Consider the following 17551-nt stretch of genomic DNA (forward strand, 5'->3'; position numbering starts at 1 on the left):
GCTGGTCCTTCAGCAGAATGTGCAGACTATTGTTTGCAACCCTTGCTGTTTCTGGGTCGTGAGATTCTTCACTCCAAGTCTGAGATATAAGGCAAAAGGAAAACTCAGGAAAATCACTGCTATATTGTTCCTTGGGTCCCAATGTCCCCAGCCATTCTGACTTCTCTTCACCTTCAGTGTCTTCTTATATTTGTTTTATATATAATGGCACGGTTTTGAGTTGTAGTTAACAGGAGGAATAAACAAAAACATGTCTACTCCATCTTTCTAGAAATGGAAGTTCTCAAATAAGTGATGGTGGTTTTACAGCTATAAGCACTGTGCACATTAACATTGCTATCTTGCAGAATAACAACGCCTTCCTCTGAGACAAATTTAAAGGTGAGAATGTACATGGAAAATCAGTGCCATGCTTTGATGAATGTTTGTAATAAAGGAGCTTATGGTGCTGGCTTTCTGTATATAGCAGGACAGAAAATTATCGCCCAAAGGTGATAAAAAGAGAAATTTCAGAAAAAGATTCCTCTTGCTTCCTGAAACTCCCCATGTCTCCTGTGTGATTGAGTGAAGCCCAGAGGCCCCATGTCCCTCCATGAACTGTTTCAGGCTATGGCTTCATCTGCTGCCTCTCATTCTGTGTATAATGACAGGCCCACAGGACCACATGGCCAGAGTGCTCACATCTAGAGGAGAAGTGAAACAGAAGTAAGTTTGCTTTTTAAAAGAAAGCTAATTTTTTTTTCTGGGTAACCATGATTAAACAACAGTCAGAGAAAGGCTTTTCTTGGCCAGTTAGTTTTAAGGAGGATAACGGATCATCAGATAGACAACGAGTGCTATGATCACTGTCTTTAGGTGAGTCCCTTACAGTCATGTATTGGCCAATGAATTAATAAAAGGAAATTTGTAAACAAACACTACCGAGCTTACATTTTCCTGTTCCTACATTTTACATATTTGTTTATTTGTTCGACAAACATTTATTCAGTGTCTGTTAAGAGCTCCTTTCAAAACAGGTGACTCCTTTAAAACCGTTCAGTAGCTTCTGGGGTCATTGAAAAATTTTGAGATTTGGGGCACCTGGGTGGCTCAGATGGTTAAGCGTCTGCCTTCAGCTCAGGTCGTAATCTGCAAGTCCTCGGGTCGAGCCCCACGTCGGGCTGCCTGCTCAACTGGGAATCGGCTTCTCCCTCTACTTCTCCCCTCTGCTCATGCTCTCTCTCTCTCCCTAATGAATAAATAAAATCTTTAAAAAAAAAAAAAAAGGAAAGAAAAGAAAAAAAAGAAAGAAATTTTTTGAAACTAGAGAGAGGTTTTGTTTGCAAACAATGTGAATGCACTAAATGCCACCGAATTGTAGACATTAAACTGGTTATTTGTATACGAATTTCACCTAAATTTTTTAAAAAACAACTATATATAGTACATGATCCTAGACTGGATCCTATATTGGAAGAAGAAAATGCTAAAGGACATTATTGAGTCAGTTGACAAAATTGTTCTATGGAGGGGAATTCCTATTTCAATGTGAAATATTCTGAAGCTGGAAGTGTACTCTAGTTATGTAAGAGAATCTCATTCTTAGGAAATACAGAGCAGAGAATTTGGGGTAAAGGGGCAGGAATTGTGCAACTTGCATTCAAATGCTTCAGAAAAAAATCTGTACATATAGAGAAAACAAAGGATGCGGCAAATGAGGCAAAACCTTGACAACAGGTGAATTTGAATAAAGAGTCCATACACAGTTTTATTCTTACAACTTTCAGTAAGTTTGAAACTTTCCAAATAAAAAGATTGCTTTAAAACATACTCACAGGGGCGCCTGGGTGGCGCAGTCGTTAAGCGTCTGCCTTCGGCTCAGGGTGTGATCCCAGCGCTCTGGGATCGAGTCCCACATCAGGCTCCTCTGCTATGAGCCTGCTTCTTCCTCTCCCACTCCCCCTGCTTGTGTTCCCTCTCTCGCTGGCTGTCTCTATCTCTGTCGAATAAATAAATAAAATCTAAAAAACAAACAAACAAACAAACCATACTCAGCATTTAGTGGTTTCCCACTGAGCCTACGATGAAATCCAGCCTTCCAGCCAGGGCGGGAAACGTCCTGCGGGACCTGGCTTCCTCACCTATGTGGCCTCATCAGTGGTCTGAACGTGCTCTGGCCACACCGGCTGTATTTCTGGCATTTCCGTGGCTGGGACACACGCTGTCCCCTCTCCTCAGGCGCTTCACACCGGTGGCTCCTCTCTCCCTCAGCTCAGGTGTTGCCTGCTCAGGGTGACTTTCTCTACCCCAGTCTAGCTAAAGAAAGCCTCCCTGGCCCTGCACCTTCTTGTGAGTCTCTGTTACCGGGTTTATTTCCTTCATACAACTAAATCGCATTATGACATTATCCTATCAATTAATTATCTGTTGTTCATTGTCTCTCTGCCGCTGTTGGAATTGAAAACTTCGTGGGGCAGGAAACCTTGTACGCTTTGGAATCTTTAACCCCAGAACAATGCCCAGTACCTAGGGGTGCTCAGTTGATACTGGTTGAGGGACTGAAAGAATGGTCATCCCAGTTGCTAGGTCCTAGAAACGGACGTGAAAAAGCATAAAAGAGCATAGACCAAGTTGTGCCCTTGGACCCCACTCTCCCACCCCTAACACGCTCATACACACTCATACCTGGCCCCTTTTGGGGTATTCTCCCCTGTCTTGGCCACCCTGCTTCTCAACTCTTCCTGTCCCCCCACCTGACCTCTCTGACCAGTCAGTCCTCTGCTTGGCTCCTGTCCCTGGGCCTACTCCTCCGATGGCAGCTTTCTTCAAGTTCCATCCTCAGCCCTCTTCTTTGCTAGCTTGGTTCTCTCTGCCCAGATGTCTTCAATTATCCATCTGTTCTCCAGTCTTCAGTGTGTGTGTGTGTGTGTGTGTGTGTGTGTGTGTGTGTGTGTATGCGTGTAATCTTCAACCATAACCTCACTCTTAATTCTAGATGGTATATTCCCAACTGCCCATTGGATGGTCTTCTAGACCCCCTCAAACTCAACCTACTTAAACCTTAATGCATCGCCCTCTCTCCCATACTGCACCTCCTCCTGAATCTCCCTGCTTGATTCTTTTTAAAAAAATTTTTTTTAAGATTTTATTTATTTATTTGAGAGAGAGAGAGCAGAGTGAGCAAGAGAGAGCACAAGGTGGGGGAAGGGAGAGGGAGAAGCAGGCTCCCCACCAAGCAGGGAGCCTGATCTGGGGCTCGATCCCAGGACCCCGGGATCATGACCTGAGCTGAAGGCACACACTCAACCAACTGAGCCAGCCAGGCGCCCCTCCCAGCTTGATTCTTGGCAACACTCATGTCTCAGCTCCATCACAAGCTTGCTCAGACCCATTTCCTCCCTATGCCTCGCGGAACCACGAGGTACCTCCTTCACACCCTCACTGCTTCATGTTCCGTCGTTACCGTTTGTTACACAGCGTTCCCTCTCCTGTTCTCTTGCCTCTCCCATACACACTTCCAGTGTTACCTTCCTAAAAGCAGCTGATATTCCCCCTTTATTTTGGAATAAAGTCCAGACTTCATAATGTGCTGTCAAATGCCCTCCGTGCTCTGCTCCCAAACTGTCTGTCCCGATACACATCCCCTGGTCGCACTCCAGTGCCCCACACGCTGGAGTCCAGCTGCCCAGGTTTCCTTACGCTCCCCTAATCTGCAGGGTGCTCTGTGGCTTCTGTGCCTTTTCACTGGTCGCCCCTTGGTCTTCCACTTGGAAAATGCCTTCATCCTTCAAAGTTCAATCAAAATACTTTCTCCTCCATGAAGCCTTTCTGAATCCACCAAGACTGAGTTGTTTTTTCTTCTCTATTCTCACAACACACTATGCTTTGCTTTTTAGCTCTTGAGTCACTCTGGCATTATGACTAATTACTTCAGTATCTGTCTCTAAGATTTTAAGCTCTGCAGGGTTGGAAGCATGCACTGTTCACATTTATAGCCTTCACAGGCTATGGTGCACAAAAGGTCTGTACCGTATCGACATTGAACTCTCTGACCCTGTGCCACTCACATGGCACGTGTTTACTGCCTGGAAGTATAGTCCTTTGTGTACATATCTCATCTCTCCAGGAGATTAGAAACTTAGCTATGTTCACCTTCGTATTTCCACATCACATATCACGGTGTTACATGAGGAATAAGGAAGTCATGCATTTTGGAGTCCTAGGAGACAAAATTACCAGATGTGTACTATCCAACCTCACCGTTTTCAATATCTCTTTCTGATAACCGTGTTGTAAGTTGAGTCCAGTCTCCCACAAGATGTATTTGCATCTGAGTGTGGACATTTGCATGTGCACACAAATATATGTTACTATATACTATAAGATACATCCTGATAGTCTTTGAATGAAATTTCTGTAAAACTGCATATACTACGGAAGACTTCCAAGGCTTCCAGTAGTTATTATCAATACTTCTGGAGTACATTTAGGTTCTCATATTTTAGTTTACACTAAATGGTATCCCGAAGTATTTGATGAGCCAACACACGTCTCTACCTGCTGTTTCTCTCATAAGATCCAACTTGAAGTGTATTGGAAAATCAAGATAATGACAGAACAATGACTCTCAACTTTCCTTCCTTTTCGTCTTCCTGCAGAGAATTTTAGTAGGCCAACTGATGAATTAAAAATATTTACTACTAATGATGAGGAGGGATGTGAAGAAGTCTGTAACCTCGCCAGTGGTGTCAGATTGAAAAACTTGTCACCACCAGCATCATTAAAAGGTAAAGAAAATTGGACCTGGTGTTCCAGGACTTAGACTCCCCTTTTCCTTTCTCTAAGGTGACTGTGGGAAAGGGAGAGAGGAAATCAGTGACAGACCGCGGTGCTTGTCTGTGTTGTGTTGTCCCAGGCAGTCGAAGTCTCCGTGGGAGGCTTAGCTTTTCTGCTTCTGATTTGGAGCCACCTGCTTCCCTGGGCATATTCTGGAGTCTGATTTGAACAAAGTTTAGTTCAACTGCGGAAACGAATGAGATGTAGTACATTTGTCATTAAATCAAAGCCCAATAATGAGAGAGAAAATCAAATACTGAAACTTTTTCTGCCATTTACGTTTATAAGAAATGACAAGCATAGAATTTATATCCGAGCTGTATTATTACTATTCCTTTAAAGAAAGATGATTTTCAAGCCATGTTCTAGTATGACTTCAGCTCCAAGTCATGCCATCTATAAATAACTGAAAATGTTTGATGGATGACCTAGGGACACCTCGAGGTTCTCAGTCTTCAAAAAAAGCATCACTGGCTTCATTCACTATGTCTACGAAAGTAGGAAGGTGGGCTAGCTTGGCTTCTGCAGTGTTCTGTGGGCAAGCGGAGACATTCCGATTTTGTCCTGACACAGGTGATGTAATGGAAGGACATCCTGGTCAAGATGTCCAGGAAGCCACGTGACTGTGACACCCACGCTTAGGTGAGAATTGGAGCTCGAAGCTCTCTGGCGCTTCGTCATGAGCATCGAGACGGTAGTAGACTGTCACAGGAACGAGTGAGTCTCAGGGGAGGTCAAGAGGAGGCTTGTTGCTAGGAGGAGGCAGTCAGTGAGGGGGAAAGACAAGGAAGGGCCAGCTGGAGAAGTCAACATAGCAGGTGGATGGAGGCGCTGTCCTCCGACTACCATGGCCCACGTGACCTCCCCTCTCCTCACCAACCCTGTCATGCTCCAGCACAAAACCCGAACACCTTGCAATCTGTCTTGCTCTGGTCTGGCCATCATGCCGTGCATATCTCAGGTAGCAGCACCTGCCTCCTTTGCGTGCCCAGCACACGCGCTGTCTGGGAAGTAGGTCCTAAGCAAATAACCTCTTTTGGTTTAGCGTGGCCGGGTTCCTGTGAGAGAAGCAGTGCAGAGCAGGACAGTTGTCCGTCTCTAGAACGTAATTTGCTACGGACAGGTGACCAGTCTCCTATTGTGTGGCTTTTCACCTGCAGAAATCTCTCTGGTTCAGCTGGATAGCATGAGCCTTTCCCACCAGATGTTGGTGAGATGTGCTGCCATCATCGGCCTGACCTTCACCACAGAGTTGTTGTTCGAGGTGCTGCCTTGTTGGAACATGAAGATGATGATCAAGGCCCTGGCGACTCTGGTGGAATCCAACGTCTTTGATTGTTTCCGGAATGGCAAGGAGCTCCGGACGGCCCTAAAACAGAATGCGGCCTCGTTTGAGGTCAATTATCGCTCGCTGTCTCTGAAGCCCAGTGAAGGCATGGGTGAGTAGAACCTGGCAGTGCCTCCATTTCCTCTCAGTGAAAGGCACACCTGGTCAAGGAACGGATGTGTGCGAGGCAGCAGGGGCTGACCCGGCGCCTTTCTGTTCTCCCTAGCTAATGGTGAGGAGGAAGAGCTCCATGAGCTGGAAAGTGAGGTCATCGAGTGCCACATCATTCGATTTTGCAGGCCTATGATGCAGAAGACAGCCTATGAACTGTGGCTGAAGGACGAGAAGAAAGCCATGCACTTGAAATGTGCGCGCTTTTTAGAGGAAAATGCCCACAGATGTGACCATTGCCAAAGTGGGGACTTCATCCCCTACCACCACTTCACAGTGAACATTCGCCTCAACAGTTTGGACATGGATACCATCAAGAAGATGGCTAAGTCCCACGGATTTAAAAGTAAACCTACGTCATTCCTCATTAGTCCTAACTATTCCTGGGGAATGGAGTAGATCTGGACTTGAGGGCTTTAAGTCCCTCAAGGCGTGGGTTCCACAAATGGCTGGAGACTTGAGTAACGTAGGTCACTGGGGTGGGAAAGGGGGACATGTGAGCAGCTGAGTCCAGCAGGAACAGTCTTGCTGTGAGAGTCAGAGAGGGTTTGAAGAGCAGGACTCTGGCAAAATGGGGTGCAACCAGAGCTCAAAGGAAAATATCCAGAGGGATAAAACTGGCCCAGCTTAATTCACACCATGGGATGGAATCCAAGGGCAGGGATGGGGCAGAGTGGGGGGCAGGGGGGAGCCGGGGTCTCACATGTTAAAGAGGAAACAAGAGCAAGAGGGAGTACTGTTTCTTGGCAGGTAAGAACATTGTCACTCTGGTCGTCAGGTTTGAAACAAGGTTCCATCGGAGAAAGAATGTGAGTGGGGGAGAATTTGCAGGGATAAGCAGGTCAAGGCCCCAGGAAAGGGGGCTCAGGCTCAGGGCAGGGGTTCCAGACCATCTGTGAAGGAAAAGTGAGAAAGTTACAGTCTGGTAGCACAAATCAGCTACACAATCTGAGAAAACACAGGAGAGGATTCAAGGGGTATCAGGGACTCCATTACCGTAGGCATGATGGATGTGAGGCTAGGGGCAGCTCAGCCCTCCCTCATGCATGACCAGGGAGCACCAGGGCAGGCTACATGCCCTAGCCGAAGGCTTTGGTGATTATGGCTAAATCTGCTTGGGAAAGCAGAGGCTGCAAGGACAGGGTTCCTATATTATATCAATATTAAAAATTGGGGAAGAAATGTATGTAAAGTGCCTAGCACATAGTAGGTATCCCAGGAGTCTGGGATCATGACCTGAGCCGAAGGCAGACACTTAACCAACTAAGCCAGCCAGGAGCGCCTTTTTTTTTTTTTTTTAAGATTTTTAATTATTTTTTCGAAAAAGTGAGAGAGCTAGAGAGAGAACATGGGGGGGTGGGGGGAGGAGCAGAGGGAGAGGGAGAAGCAGACTCCCCGCTGAGCAGGGAGCCTGATGACTGAGCCACCCAGGCACCCCCCCAAAATAAATATTTATTCTCATTCATTCTTTATTTCACATGCATTCTACTTGATCTTCATGTTAACCTTTCAAGGTGGAGGTTTATTTTCATTTTATACACAGATGGGAGAAAAAGCTAGCCTGGAGCCATTTTAAGTACTTCCCGAGTACTCTTGGGAGTATGAGAAGAGCTCTAGACGTTGGAACAGAAAACTCAAGAAAATAACAACTTTTAAGAAGGACTTGAGAACCAAGAGAGGGCAGACCTTTACAACAAACAAAACAGGCACCCTGAGGGCAGGCGATGAGGGCTGACAAGGACGCGTGTGCAAATCCAAGAAGCTTCAGGGATGATCCCAACATAGGGCCGTGTTCAAGGAACCAGTGCAAGTACCAGTAGGAGAGAGTTGACTGAGGGAGGTAAGAGAAAGGGGAAGAAGCAAGGGGCAGCCTGGGTGACTGCGTCATCTGAGCATCTGACTCCTGATCTCAGTCCAGGTCTTGATCGCAGGTTGTGAGTTCAAGCCCTGTTGTTGGGCTCCATGCTGGGTGTGGGTTGGGTGTGGGGCCTACTTTTTAAATAAATAAATAAATAAATAAATAAATAAATAAACAAACAAACAAATAAATAAGAAAGGGGAAGGAAGATTCCAGACTGTGTGGAACCAGTAAGTCTCTCTATGTATGTAATTATATATATATATATTTGGTGGCAGTGGGGATAAAATCACAGTTGATTTTTTTTAAGTTTGTTTATTTTAGAGAGGGGGGAGGGGCAGAGGGAGAGAATCCCAAGCAGACTCCCCGCTGAGCACGGAGCCTGAAATGGGGCTTGATCCCACCACCCTGAGATCATGACCTGAGTTAAAATCAAGAGTCAGACGCCCAACCAACTGAGCCACCCAGGTGCCCCCCTCCCCTGCACCCGGCCAGTTGGTTTTAAGCAGGGGGGCTAGGGCTGTCAAAGAAACAACTTCAGTTATTTTTGGATTCTCCAATACACCTTAGAAGATTCACTCAGTTTCCCAGTGCTCTCCTGTGTCTTTGAGCAATGTCTGCATTTTTGTCAACTCCTCCACCAGCCTGAGGCCAAAGCTCTACTATTTCTCTTATCGGAATTTTTCACCTGTTTAAAAGGCTATCAACTAGACCTCTTTAAATAAACACTTCAAGATTTTTCCTAAAAGCTTTACAATAGAAATAATAAGCCCAAGCCCCAGTGTCCCACAGACTTTCAGTACTTCTCAGGGGCAAACATCTTAACTTAGCTGTGCTTTCTAGTCATTGCCTCCATATACAAAATGATGTGTTCATACAGTTTTAAAAAAAAAAATTCTGACATTTTCTGTTTTCCTCTCACTTTGGTGAACAGATGCAGCATGCCCCGGTGAGGACTTACCCCTGTCCCGCTACTCCTCGGGACCTCTCCCCCAGTATTGTTCTATGGCCATCATCAGATAAATCGTTACAAAGATCATGCATTACAGAATGATATGCTGTATCCCTCCTATGCTGAGCAGGGAGCGGGATGCGGGGCTGGATCCCAGGAGCCTGGGATCATGACCTGAGCAGAAGGCAGATGCTTAACCAACTGAGCCACCCAGGCGTTCCCTAGAGTTCTTACAAAAGTTTATTTTTCCTCGAATTTCTAGGATAATTTTCTTTTTTGCAATGTCTTCTTTATAATAGCCTGTCTTGGTTGGATACTCTGTCCATTATCCCTGAATCTTGTGCCTGTAGGTAATACTGGTGAAGGACATACATTTGACCCTTGAACAACACAGGTCTGAACTGTGCAGATTCACTTATATGCAGATTTTTTCCAATAAATACAGTACAGTACTATAAATGTATTTTCTCTTGAGATTTTCTTAATAACGTTTTCTTTCCTCTAGCTTACTTTATTGTAAGGATAAAGTATATAATACATAAAACAGAAAATATGGGTTAATTAACTTTATGTTATCAGTAAGGCTTCTGGTCAACAGTAGGCTATCACATAGTTAAGTTTTGGGGGAGTCAAAAGTTATATGTGAATTTTCAACTGCTGGGGGGGTGAAGGGATCAGTGTCCCTAAGCCCCTGTGTTGTTCAAGAGACAGCTGGAAAGGGAAGAGGTTCAAAGACACTAGGTGTAGATTAGATAGTGAGGAAGTTGATTCTCTTTTCAATTCTCTCTCAATCCTCAAGTCTTTCTTGAGTTATTTTCATAAGTCTTGATCCCCAAACATCTGCAGTCCATGGGCTTCCTCCTGGGCTCTGTCCTTCGACTGGCTCCACCTACTTCATCAGAGACCACTCCTCTCACTCCTTTGCCATCTGAACATTATTGAAACCCCGCCCAACGTTTCATTTACTCATTCAACAAATACTTAGTTCCTACTATGTACCAGACCCTGCTGCAGGCATGTGGGATACATCAGTGAACAAAAGAGCATTTATTCTATTGTGGAGAAGCAATGGAGGAAAAAACATAATAAAGAAGTAAAAAGTCTACAGTATGTTATGGGAGGTAAATCCCATCCCAAGGAAGAGAACTGAAAAGCCTGTTTGGTAGGGCAAGGGGGATTAGGAATGCAGAGCCATTAGGGGAGCCCTCATTCAGAGATGAGATTCACAGAAAGACAAAGGAAGTGAGGGATTTTGTCTTCCGTTTTAGGCAGAGAAGATAGCCAGTGCGATGGATGGCCCTAGACAGAAATTGACCCCTTCCATTCTATACGTTGTGGGTTTATGCTTTTTAAGATTATTTTATTCTCAGGTAAAATGTCCTGGACCTGGAGAGACTGGAGATAAACAAAAGAATTCAATTTGTTAAGATGCCTGGGTGGCTCCATTGCTTAAGCATTTGCCTTTGGCTCAGGTCATGATCCCAGGGCCCTAGGATCAAGTCCTGCATCGGGCTCTTTGCTCAACTTCTCCCTCTGCCTGCTGCTCCCCCTGCTTGAGCTCTCTCTTCCTCTGACAAATAAATAAGATCTTAAAAAAAAAAAATTTTTCAATCTGTCACCTTGAACCTGAAGTCTTATTTCTAGGTCTTTGAAACCATGAAATGAACAAGTTACCACTTGCTCTTTGCTTTTCTACTTTCTTCTGAGAGCCTACAAGCATTTTGTATATATTTTTTCCTTTTGAATTTTACAGATCCCCTTTGAACTAGGGAACTTTTAATATGTCCTTCATAAACGAAGAAAATGGAGAACTAAAAATAATATGATTCACCTAAGAGGTTAATGATAGAATGACAAAAAGCCTATCTTGTACTCCCCAACTTTGTTTCCTTTTCTTGCCAATATTGCTTGTCTCTGAATCTCATTCTATCACTATAACAACTTGAAACATTAAAAAAATAGAGATGTTGAAGGAGAAATAGCATTTTATTTTTCTTATTTTTTTTTCAAAAAATGTGCATTTATTCAGCAAATATTTATTGAGCATCTACTATGTACTAGGCAGTGGTCTAGGTACCAGGGATATAGTGCTGAAAATGATAGACATGTGTCTATTCTCATATATTAGAATTTTCTTGAAGGCTGGTGATAGATGTGATAGATAATAAGCAGATTAACTAATTAATAAAAGCATAAGAGAGCCTTATAGGCCTTGATAAATAGTCTGACTTTTATTTTAAATGGGTTCGAAGACTTTGGAGATGTATTAATTAGAATTAGTATTGTCTACATGTAACAAGGACCAGCTAGAGTGGCGTTAATTTATTTACTCTTAAATTTATTTCTCTCTCATGTAAAATGCTTTGTCTCATCATTGGGACTAGTATAAAGGGACTAGTATGATCATCAGAAACTCTTGGTGCAAAAATGGCTGCTGGAGCTCCAACTGTTATGTTTACATTTAACACTAGAAGAAGAGAAACCAAAGGAAAAAAGAAAAAAGAAAAGGGAATGCCCCTTCCCTTTTAAGGAATGTCACCTGGCTATATCCAGTTGCAAGGGAGGCTGGAAAATGTAGCTGCCCTGAGTAAAATTGAGTTCTATTTCTAAGGAGGAAAAGGATAATAAAGCTGAGATAGGAAACCAACAGTCTCTGCCACAGAAATCTGAGTCATGTTTCTAAAAACATATTCTGTCTTCTCTATAGAGAACAGATTACAGGGATTGAACTAGAAGGGAGATCAGTTTTTCACACTTGTCCAGATAAAATTTGGTGGTGGACTCAGGTGGTACTATAGTAAAGATGGACAGAAGAAGATGGATTCAGGTATGTTTTGAGGTTAAGTCCATGGGACTTCCTGATGGGCTGAATGGGATGAGGGAAAGAAAAGAATCCAGAACATTGCCTAGGTTTTTTGCCTTGAGAAAATGGATATATGGCTCTGATGCTTAGTAAGATCAGAATATAGGTTTATGGAAAAGAGATTCAAGAGTTCTGCTTGGATCATGTTAATTTTTAAATGCCTGTTAGGCATTCAAACAACAGTTGCCAAGGGGGCATTTGGATATATCAATCTGTAGTTAAGGGTAGACGTCAGGCTCAGAGCTTAAACAATTGTCAGCCATTGGCATGTGACTGCGATTCATAGTCATGGACAGATGAAATTACCTAGGAAAAATGTGGATAGAGAAGGGAGCCCAGGACCAAACGGAAGCTCACCAACACTGGGAATGTTGGTAGAGGAGTAGGGGCTGGCCCAGTGGACAGCAAATGAGGAAAGCAGCCAAGAGAATGGCTGTTAGAAAACCTGGTGAAAAGAGGGAATGGTCGGTTGTATTTAATGCTTGCTGAGAGGTGTAATAAGATACAGACAAACGTGACCTTTGGCTATGGCAACATGGTAGCCACTGGTAACCTTTACAAGAACAGTTTTAGAAGAGTAGAAGGAAAAAGGCATAATTTATTCAGCATCTAGTCACTAGAAATACATTAGCTGGCAGTCTAGGGGGAGAGGTGGGCAAATTATTCCTTACACAGTGTGACAGTAAGAACCATGATGGAGGTCTGCACAGGGCACAGGTGAGTCGGGGCACTGAATCTATGGGGACAAGGGCACAGAAGGCTTTCAAAAGAAAGTGATAACTGTGTGCCTTAACTGCATTTTTAGAAATTAAGGGATCTGTGGAGTAATGCATTGGCCTTGAAGCTGGGAGACCTAGGGTCTAGTCCTACCTCTATCCCTGACAGGTGATCTGAGACAAGTCCCTTCTCCTGTCTAGGCTTCTTCCTTCCTTCTGCAGGGGGAAAGGTCTAGATCGGACCATCCTTATTTGTTTCTGTTTTAAGATCATTATGGAATTTTCTTACCTGTTGGAGTCTGGATAGACTGAAGGTTTGAAGTTCAAAGTTCTCTGCCCTTTAGTTAGCCTTTGGGGTATATATTTAAATGTCTACATTTCTCCACTAGAAACAGATCATTTATTCATTGTTTTAGTTACTGCAGGGTCAATTAGTTAGGACAATGTTATCGTCTATAACCAACCGTAACATTTCAGTGGCTTAACGGAGCCACTGCAAGTCACTCCAAGATGGGCCATTTTGCATGAATATTATTTTGAATTAAAAGCAATCCAAACCCAGCAGATTGGAGAAAAGCCCTTTACCTGCCGCTCAACTGCCTACTTTACCAGGAAGAGAGCTATTAAACAGAGATTCCTCTTTACCAAAGAAACTTCTCTGCATAATAAGGCAACCTTTGTTTTCCAAACATCTCCTCTCACCTTCCTGGTCTTTCTTCCCTTTGTATCCTCAGACCCCCTCCCCTTCTCCTTAGCTTTTACAAGTTTCATGTTTCCGCACTGTCTTTGGAATTTCCATGTCTGCATGGATTCCCCTTATTGACATCTATTAAATTTGATTTTCCCCTGTAATCTGCCTCATATCAATTTGATTCTTAGTTCAGCTCGAAGGACCTCTGGAGGGCAGAAGAAATTCTTCCTCCCCAATGACACAATAGAATAATTTTTTTCCTCCGCATGTAACGATCTAATGAAAGTTCTGGCAAATGGTCTTGAACACAGGAAGTCAGGGACCCAGGCTCCTTCCATTCTGTCCTTTTGCCGTCCCTTAGATTCTCACAATTATTTGCTCTCTGGCAGAAGGAAAGGTGGAGAAGATACCAAACCATCTCAGCTCAGAGGTGCCAGATATCACTTCAGATAGAATTCCATTTTAAGTGAATCGCATGGGTTCACTGAGACACAGTGGAGTCTGGGAAACGGAGAGTCGGGCTGGGCAGCAGGCACTGTATTGGGAAAGCGGAACAAGAGTCTTTGGTGGACACCAGACGTTTCTCCCACGTGGAACATTTCGTGACCCATATAACTCATTTGTTTGTTTATTTTCTAGCTGAAGAAGAGATCACCTTTTCCAAAATAGAGATTCCTAAGAAATCGGAGTTATTTCCTGAAAATCTCAGGTACGGGCATGCATGACTGTTGAGGCATAAACAATTGTCATTAAGTTCAGAATACTGTTAAAATCTTCTGTCCAGTCAGTTCTTTTCGGCCTCTTTGGTACAAGTGGGGAGATGCTGGGGTGTGTGCATGGTGAGTTCTGTCAGTAGTGTCCACATCGGGTTTGATTATCTTGCTCTTTTCTTAGTTTTTAAAAATATTTTCATATCAAAAGCTAAGTGTAGCTACAAGTCATTCCTCCTATTTCTGCATTTGGACAGTCCTGAAGAAATACGAGAAAAGATCCTGAGTTTCTTTGACGTCGTTATAACAAAAATGAGGACGTCTGATGAAGACATCATTCCTCTGGAATCTTGCCAGTGTGAGGAGATCGTAGAGATGGTCATCATGCCTCTGGCCCACCATTTTCTGGCGTTGGGAGAAAACAACAAAGCCTTGTATTACTTCCTAGAAATTACATCTGCTTATCTCATCTTGGGGGATAATTACATGGTAAGGTGTTTCTACCCCACTCCCCTCCATCCTTGAGACAAGTTAAAGACCACAGCGCCCAAAGGGAATCTCTGGGGTGTTGTTTTTTTTTTTTTATTACTTCATGTTCTTGATTCCTGCCAGCACCCCTTTCGTCTGAAAATCAAATTGCTGAGAAGGGAAATGACCTGAGATTGAGAAATGAAAGTTAGAACAAATTGAAAGTAGCGTTATACATCATTTAAAATAGCGCCACCTTTGGAAACTCGCCACGAACTGTCTACCTACATGGAAAGGGGGTGGGATGTCTTACTCATTCCCAAAATGATGCAGAAAGGACTCTTGGTCCCCACGCTGCCGTTTCAGCAGAGTCTCCTCAGTAATGGCCCTGTGGCATTTGCCTCCTGTCCTCCCTAAACACCTGTGACCACAAATACCTGTAGGTCTTTGGATAAGCTCACCCACTTTGGTCTTCGTGTAATTTGTGCTAAATTATCATACATTTCCTTTAGACCACCAAAACACTAGTGTTTCTCCGGGATAACTGTAAATAACATTCCAGGGCAAAAGGCCCCTAGAAACGTGGGGATTTGATGTAAGTATAATGAAGTAAAACGAACTCATTGTTCAGTAAGTTGGGAAGCACTGAGCGGAATGAAGCTTGACAGGTTTCTTTACTGCGAATATTTCATGGCCTTAATCTGCTAAGATATGTGTCAGTCTTCCAGAGGGTCCGGCTAGTTCTGGGGCATACTGCGTTTCTCAAACCTACTTGACCTTAAACCACTTTTCACAGAGCAGCTGGCCAGACTAACATTGCATGAACTCACTTTAGGAAATGCCCCTCTGGCCCTTGCTTCATCTGACTCACATACTGAAGAGGCACGCGTGCAGTTCATGGCCACACTGGGGGTCTGTTCCGTATTTAAAACTACTTTTGATCACAGCAGCCTAATCGGCCCTCATACCTTAGATTTTTATAAAATTTAAAAATTTAGTCATTAAATATGTTGGTAAGCCCCAGTTCTCAGGGTTTATGTTAAAGATGGAAGTCGCCCATGCATATTATATATACAGGAATACGTATATGTAAATACACACACACACACACACACACACACACACACACATGGAAAAGGGGGCTATGGTCAGTGAGTCCCAAGAAGAGAAGGCGGAAGTAGCCCTGGGCACCAACTTGCTAAGTGCCTCCATCTCAATTAGCAGGGAGTGGGGGGATGGCCAGGAAGACAAGGATTGGAAGCAGAGCCCTGGTGGGTGCAAGTTACCCACAATGTGCCATTGGCATCCTCTCTCCCATCAAAAAATAATCTAGTAGGTCCAGGTCAACTCCTGTTTCCCTCTTCTGCCTCCCACTCATATCCCTTTGGCTGTATAAGACTTGAGGACATCGCCTTCCCTTGTTTTACTCTTCAAGTCTGACCTTGCCTTGGTACTCACATGTACCAAGGCTGTCCTGTCTAACGATGTCACAGTAGGTTTAAAATGAAGTGGGGAGAGTTGCTCAGGGCCTTGCCTTCCTAAAGAGGCCCCCGGCAAAGGAAATGGGAGTGGTTCATAACTCACGCCAAAAATCAAGACCAGCTTCTCATAGATGTGGTGATGCCATCAGGGGCAGTGGGTACCTTGTTGGAAATCGGGGCCATCGGGGGTGGAATTACTCAGAGGAGGAAATTGCCCTGGGTCCATCCTCCAGAGCGAGTGATCCAGTGGACAAAGACAGGCCTGCAGGTGGCCAGGATCTTCACCAGGAGCCACTACCCAGAGCTGCCTAAGTTTGGAAGCCCTTACTAATGAGGAGCAGGGGATGCGGGCGGAAGTGGGTCCTGCGGCCGAAGCTGCACCCCCCCATTAGCGGCTGGACCCCCGCTGACTCCTATTCTGTGCCCCTCTGCTGGCTGCAGGCATACATATACTTAAACGAGGGAGAGAGGTTGCTGAAAATGCTCAAGGACGACAAATCCTGGAGTCACACTTTTGAGTCCGCTACCTTTTACAGCCTCAAAGGCCAGGTAAGAAACCGTGGAAAACAGAAGCATGTGTTATTGGCCACTGGGGCGTTCTATAGAAGAAGCAGCAGCCGTCCCTGTACCTCCTGCACCCTCCTGCCACCCTCTGCCACGAAACCTTGCCACGCCCGCAGAACCTCACGCCCCACGACTCCAACCTCCTTGCCATCACTTGCCAGCAGGGAGCTCTTCCTTGTCCTTATGGGTGACGACGTCATCATGAAAGGTTTCTTTTAACAACCTCCAAAACTGGACCCGCGTGGGGGAAACATTCTCAGAGGTAGATGATTCACAAGAAAGATGCGATGCGAGATGCTAGTCCCCCAGCCATCCTCCCAGGCATACGTGTGTAAACGTACTATTGTGCCAGGCACACGGGGAGCTCGTTCCTAGGGCCTGAGTTACCTTTTTGATAAGAATCCCAGGAATATGTGTGTTGGAACATCCGGGTTAAGTCCAGAGTCACTGCTTTTCCTCGCTCCTCTCTCCCCCTCCCTTCTCCCCGCAGGTCTGCTTCAACATGGGCCAGATGGTGCTTGCCAAGAAGATGCTCCGGAAGGCACTCAAGCTCCTCAACCGCGTCTTCCCTTACAACTTAATCTCCCTGTTTATTCACACGCATGTTGAGAAAAACAGGCACTTTTACTACGCGAATCAGCAGGGCCAAGAGAGCTCGCCTCCAGGGTAAGGGAAGGAGCTGGCAAGAGCTGGAGGTCTCACTCCCCAGACAGAGACCTGCGCAGACTCCCATCAGCCCCCAAAGCCAGCACCTCTAGGGGGCGCAAGAAGGCCTGGGGGCTCTGCCCTGAGGCTCACTGGTGCAGGAGGGAGCCCGTCCAGGAGGCCCCCAGGCGAGGTTGGGGTTGCCCCAGCAGCTTTTGTGAAAGTGAGCTCAGGTGACAAGAACATCAGGGAGCCCTTTGCAAGCCGAGCTCCAGTGCTGCGCCCTAGTC

At 44.9% G+C, this 17551-nt stretch overlaps 1 protein-coding gene across 1 annotated transcript in view; it reads left to right on the top strand.

Moving 5' to 3' along the window:
* ADCY10 (adenylate cyclase 10) overlaps positions 1-17551 on the top strand; it is a 73927-nt gene that overhangs the window by 41276 nt on the left and 15100 nt on the right. The window contains exons 18-24 of the mRNA XM_045797418.2: positions 4638-4766; positions 5976-6254; positions 6369-6659; positions 14033-14102; positions 14361-14592; positions 16494-16601; positions 17107-17282. Coding sequence (XP_045653374.1) covers positions 4638-4766; positions 5976-6254; positions 6369-6659; positions 14033-14102; positions 14361-14592; positions 16494-16601; positions 17107-17282 — 1285 coding nt within the window. The remainder of the gene's footprint in view (positions 1-4637; positions 4767-5975; positions 6255-6368; positions 6660-14032; positions 14103-14360; positions 14593-16493; positions 16602-17106; positions 17283-17551) is intronic.

This window comes from Ursus americanus, chromosome 2 (genome assembly GCF_024610735.1).
Source record: "Ursus americanus isolate L20-20 chromosome 2, mUrsAme1.1.p, whole genome shotgun sequence".
Taxonomy (NCBI): domain Eukaryota; kingdom Metazoa; phylum Chordata; class Mammalia; order Carnivora; family Ursidae; genus Ursus; species Ursus americanus.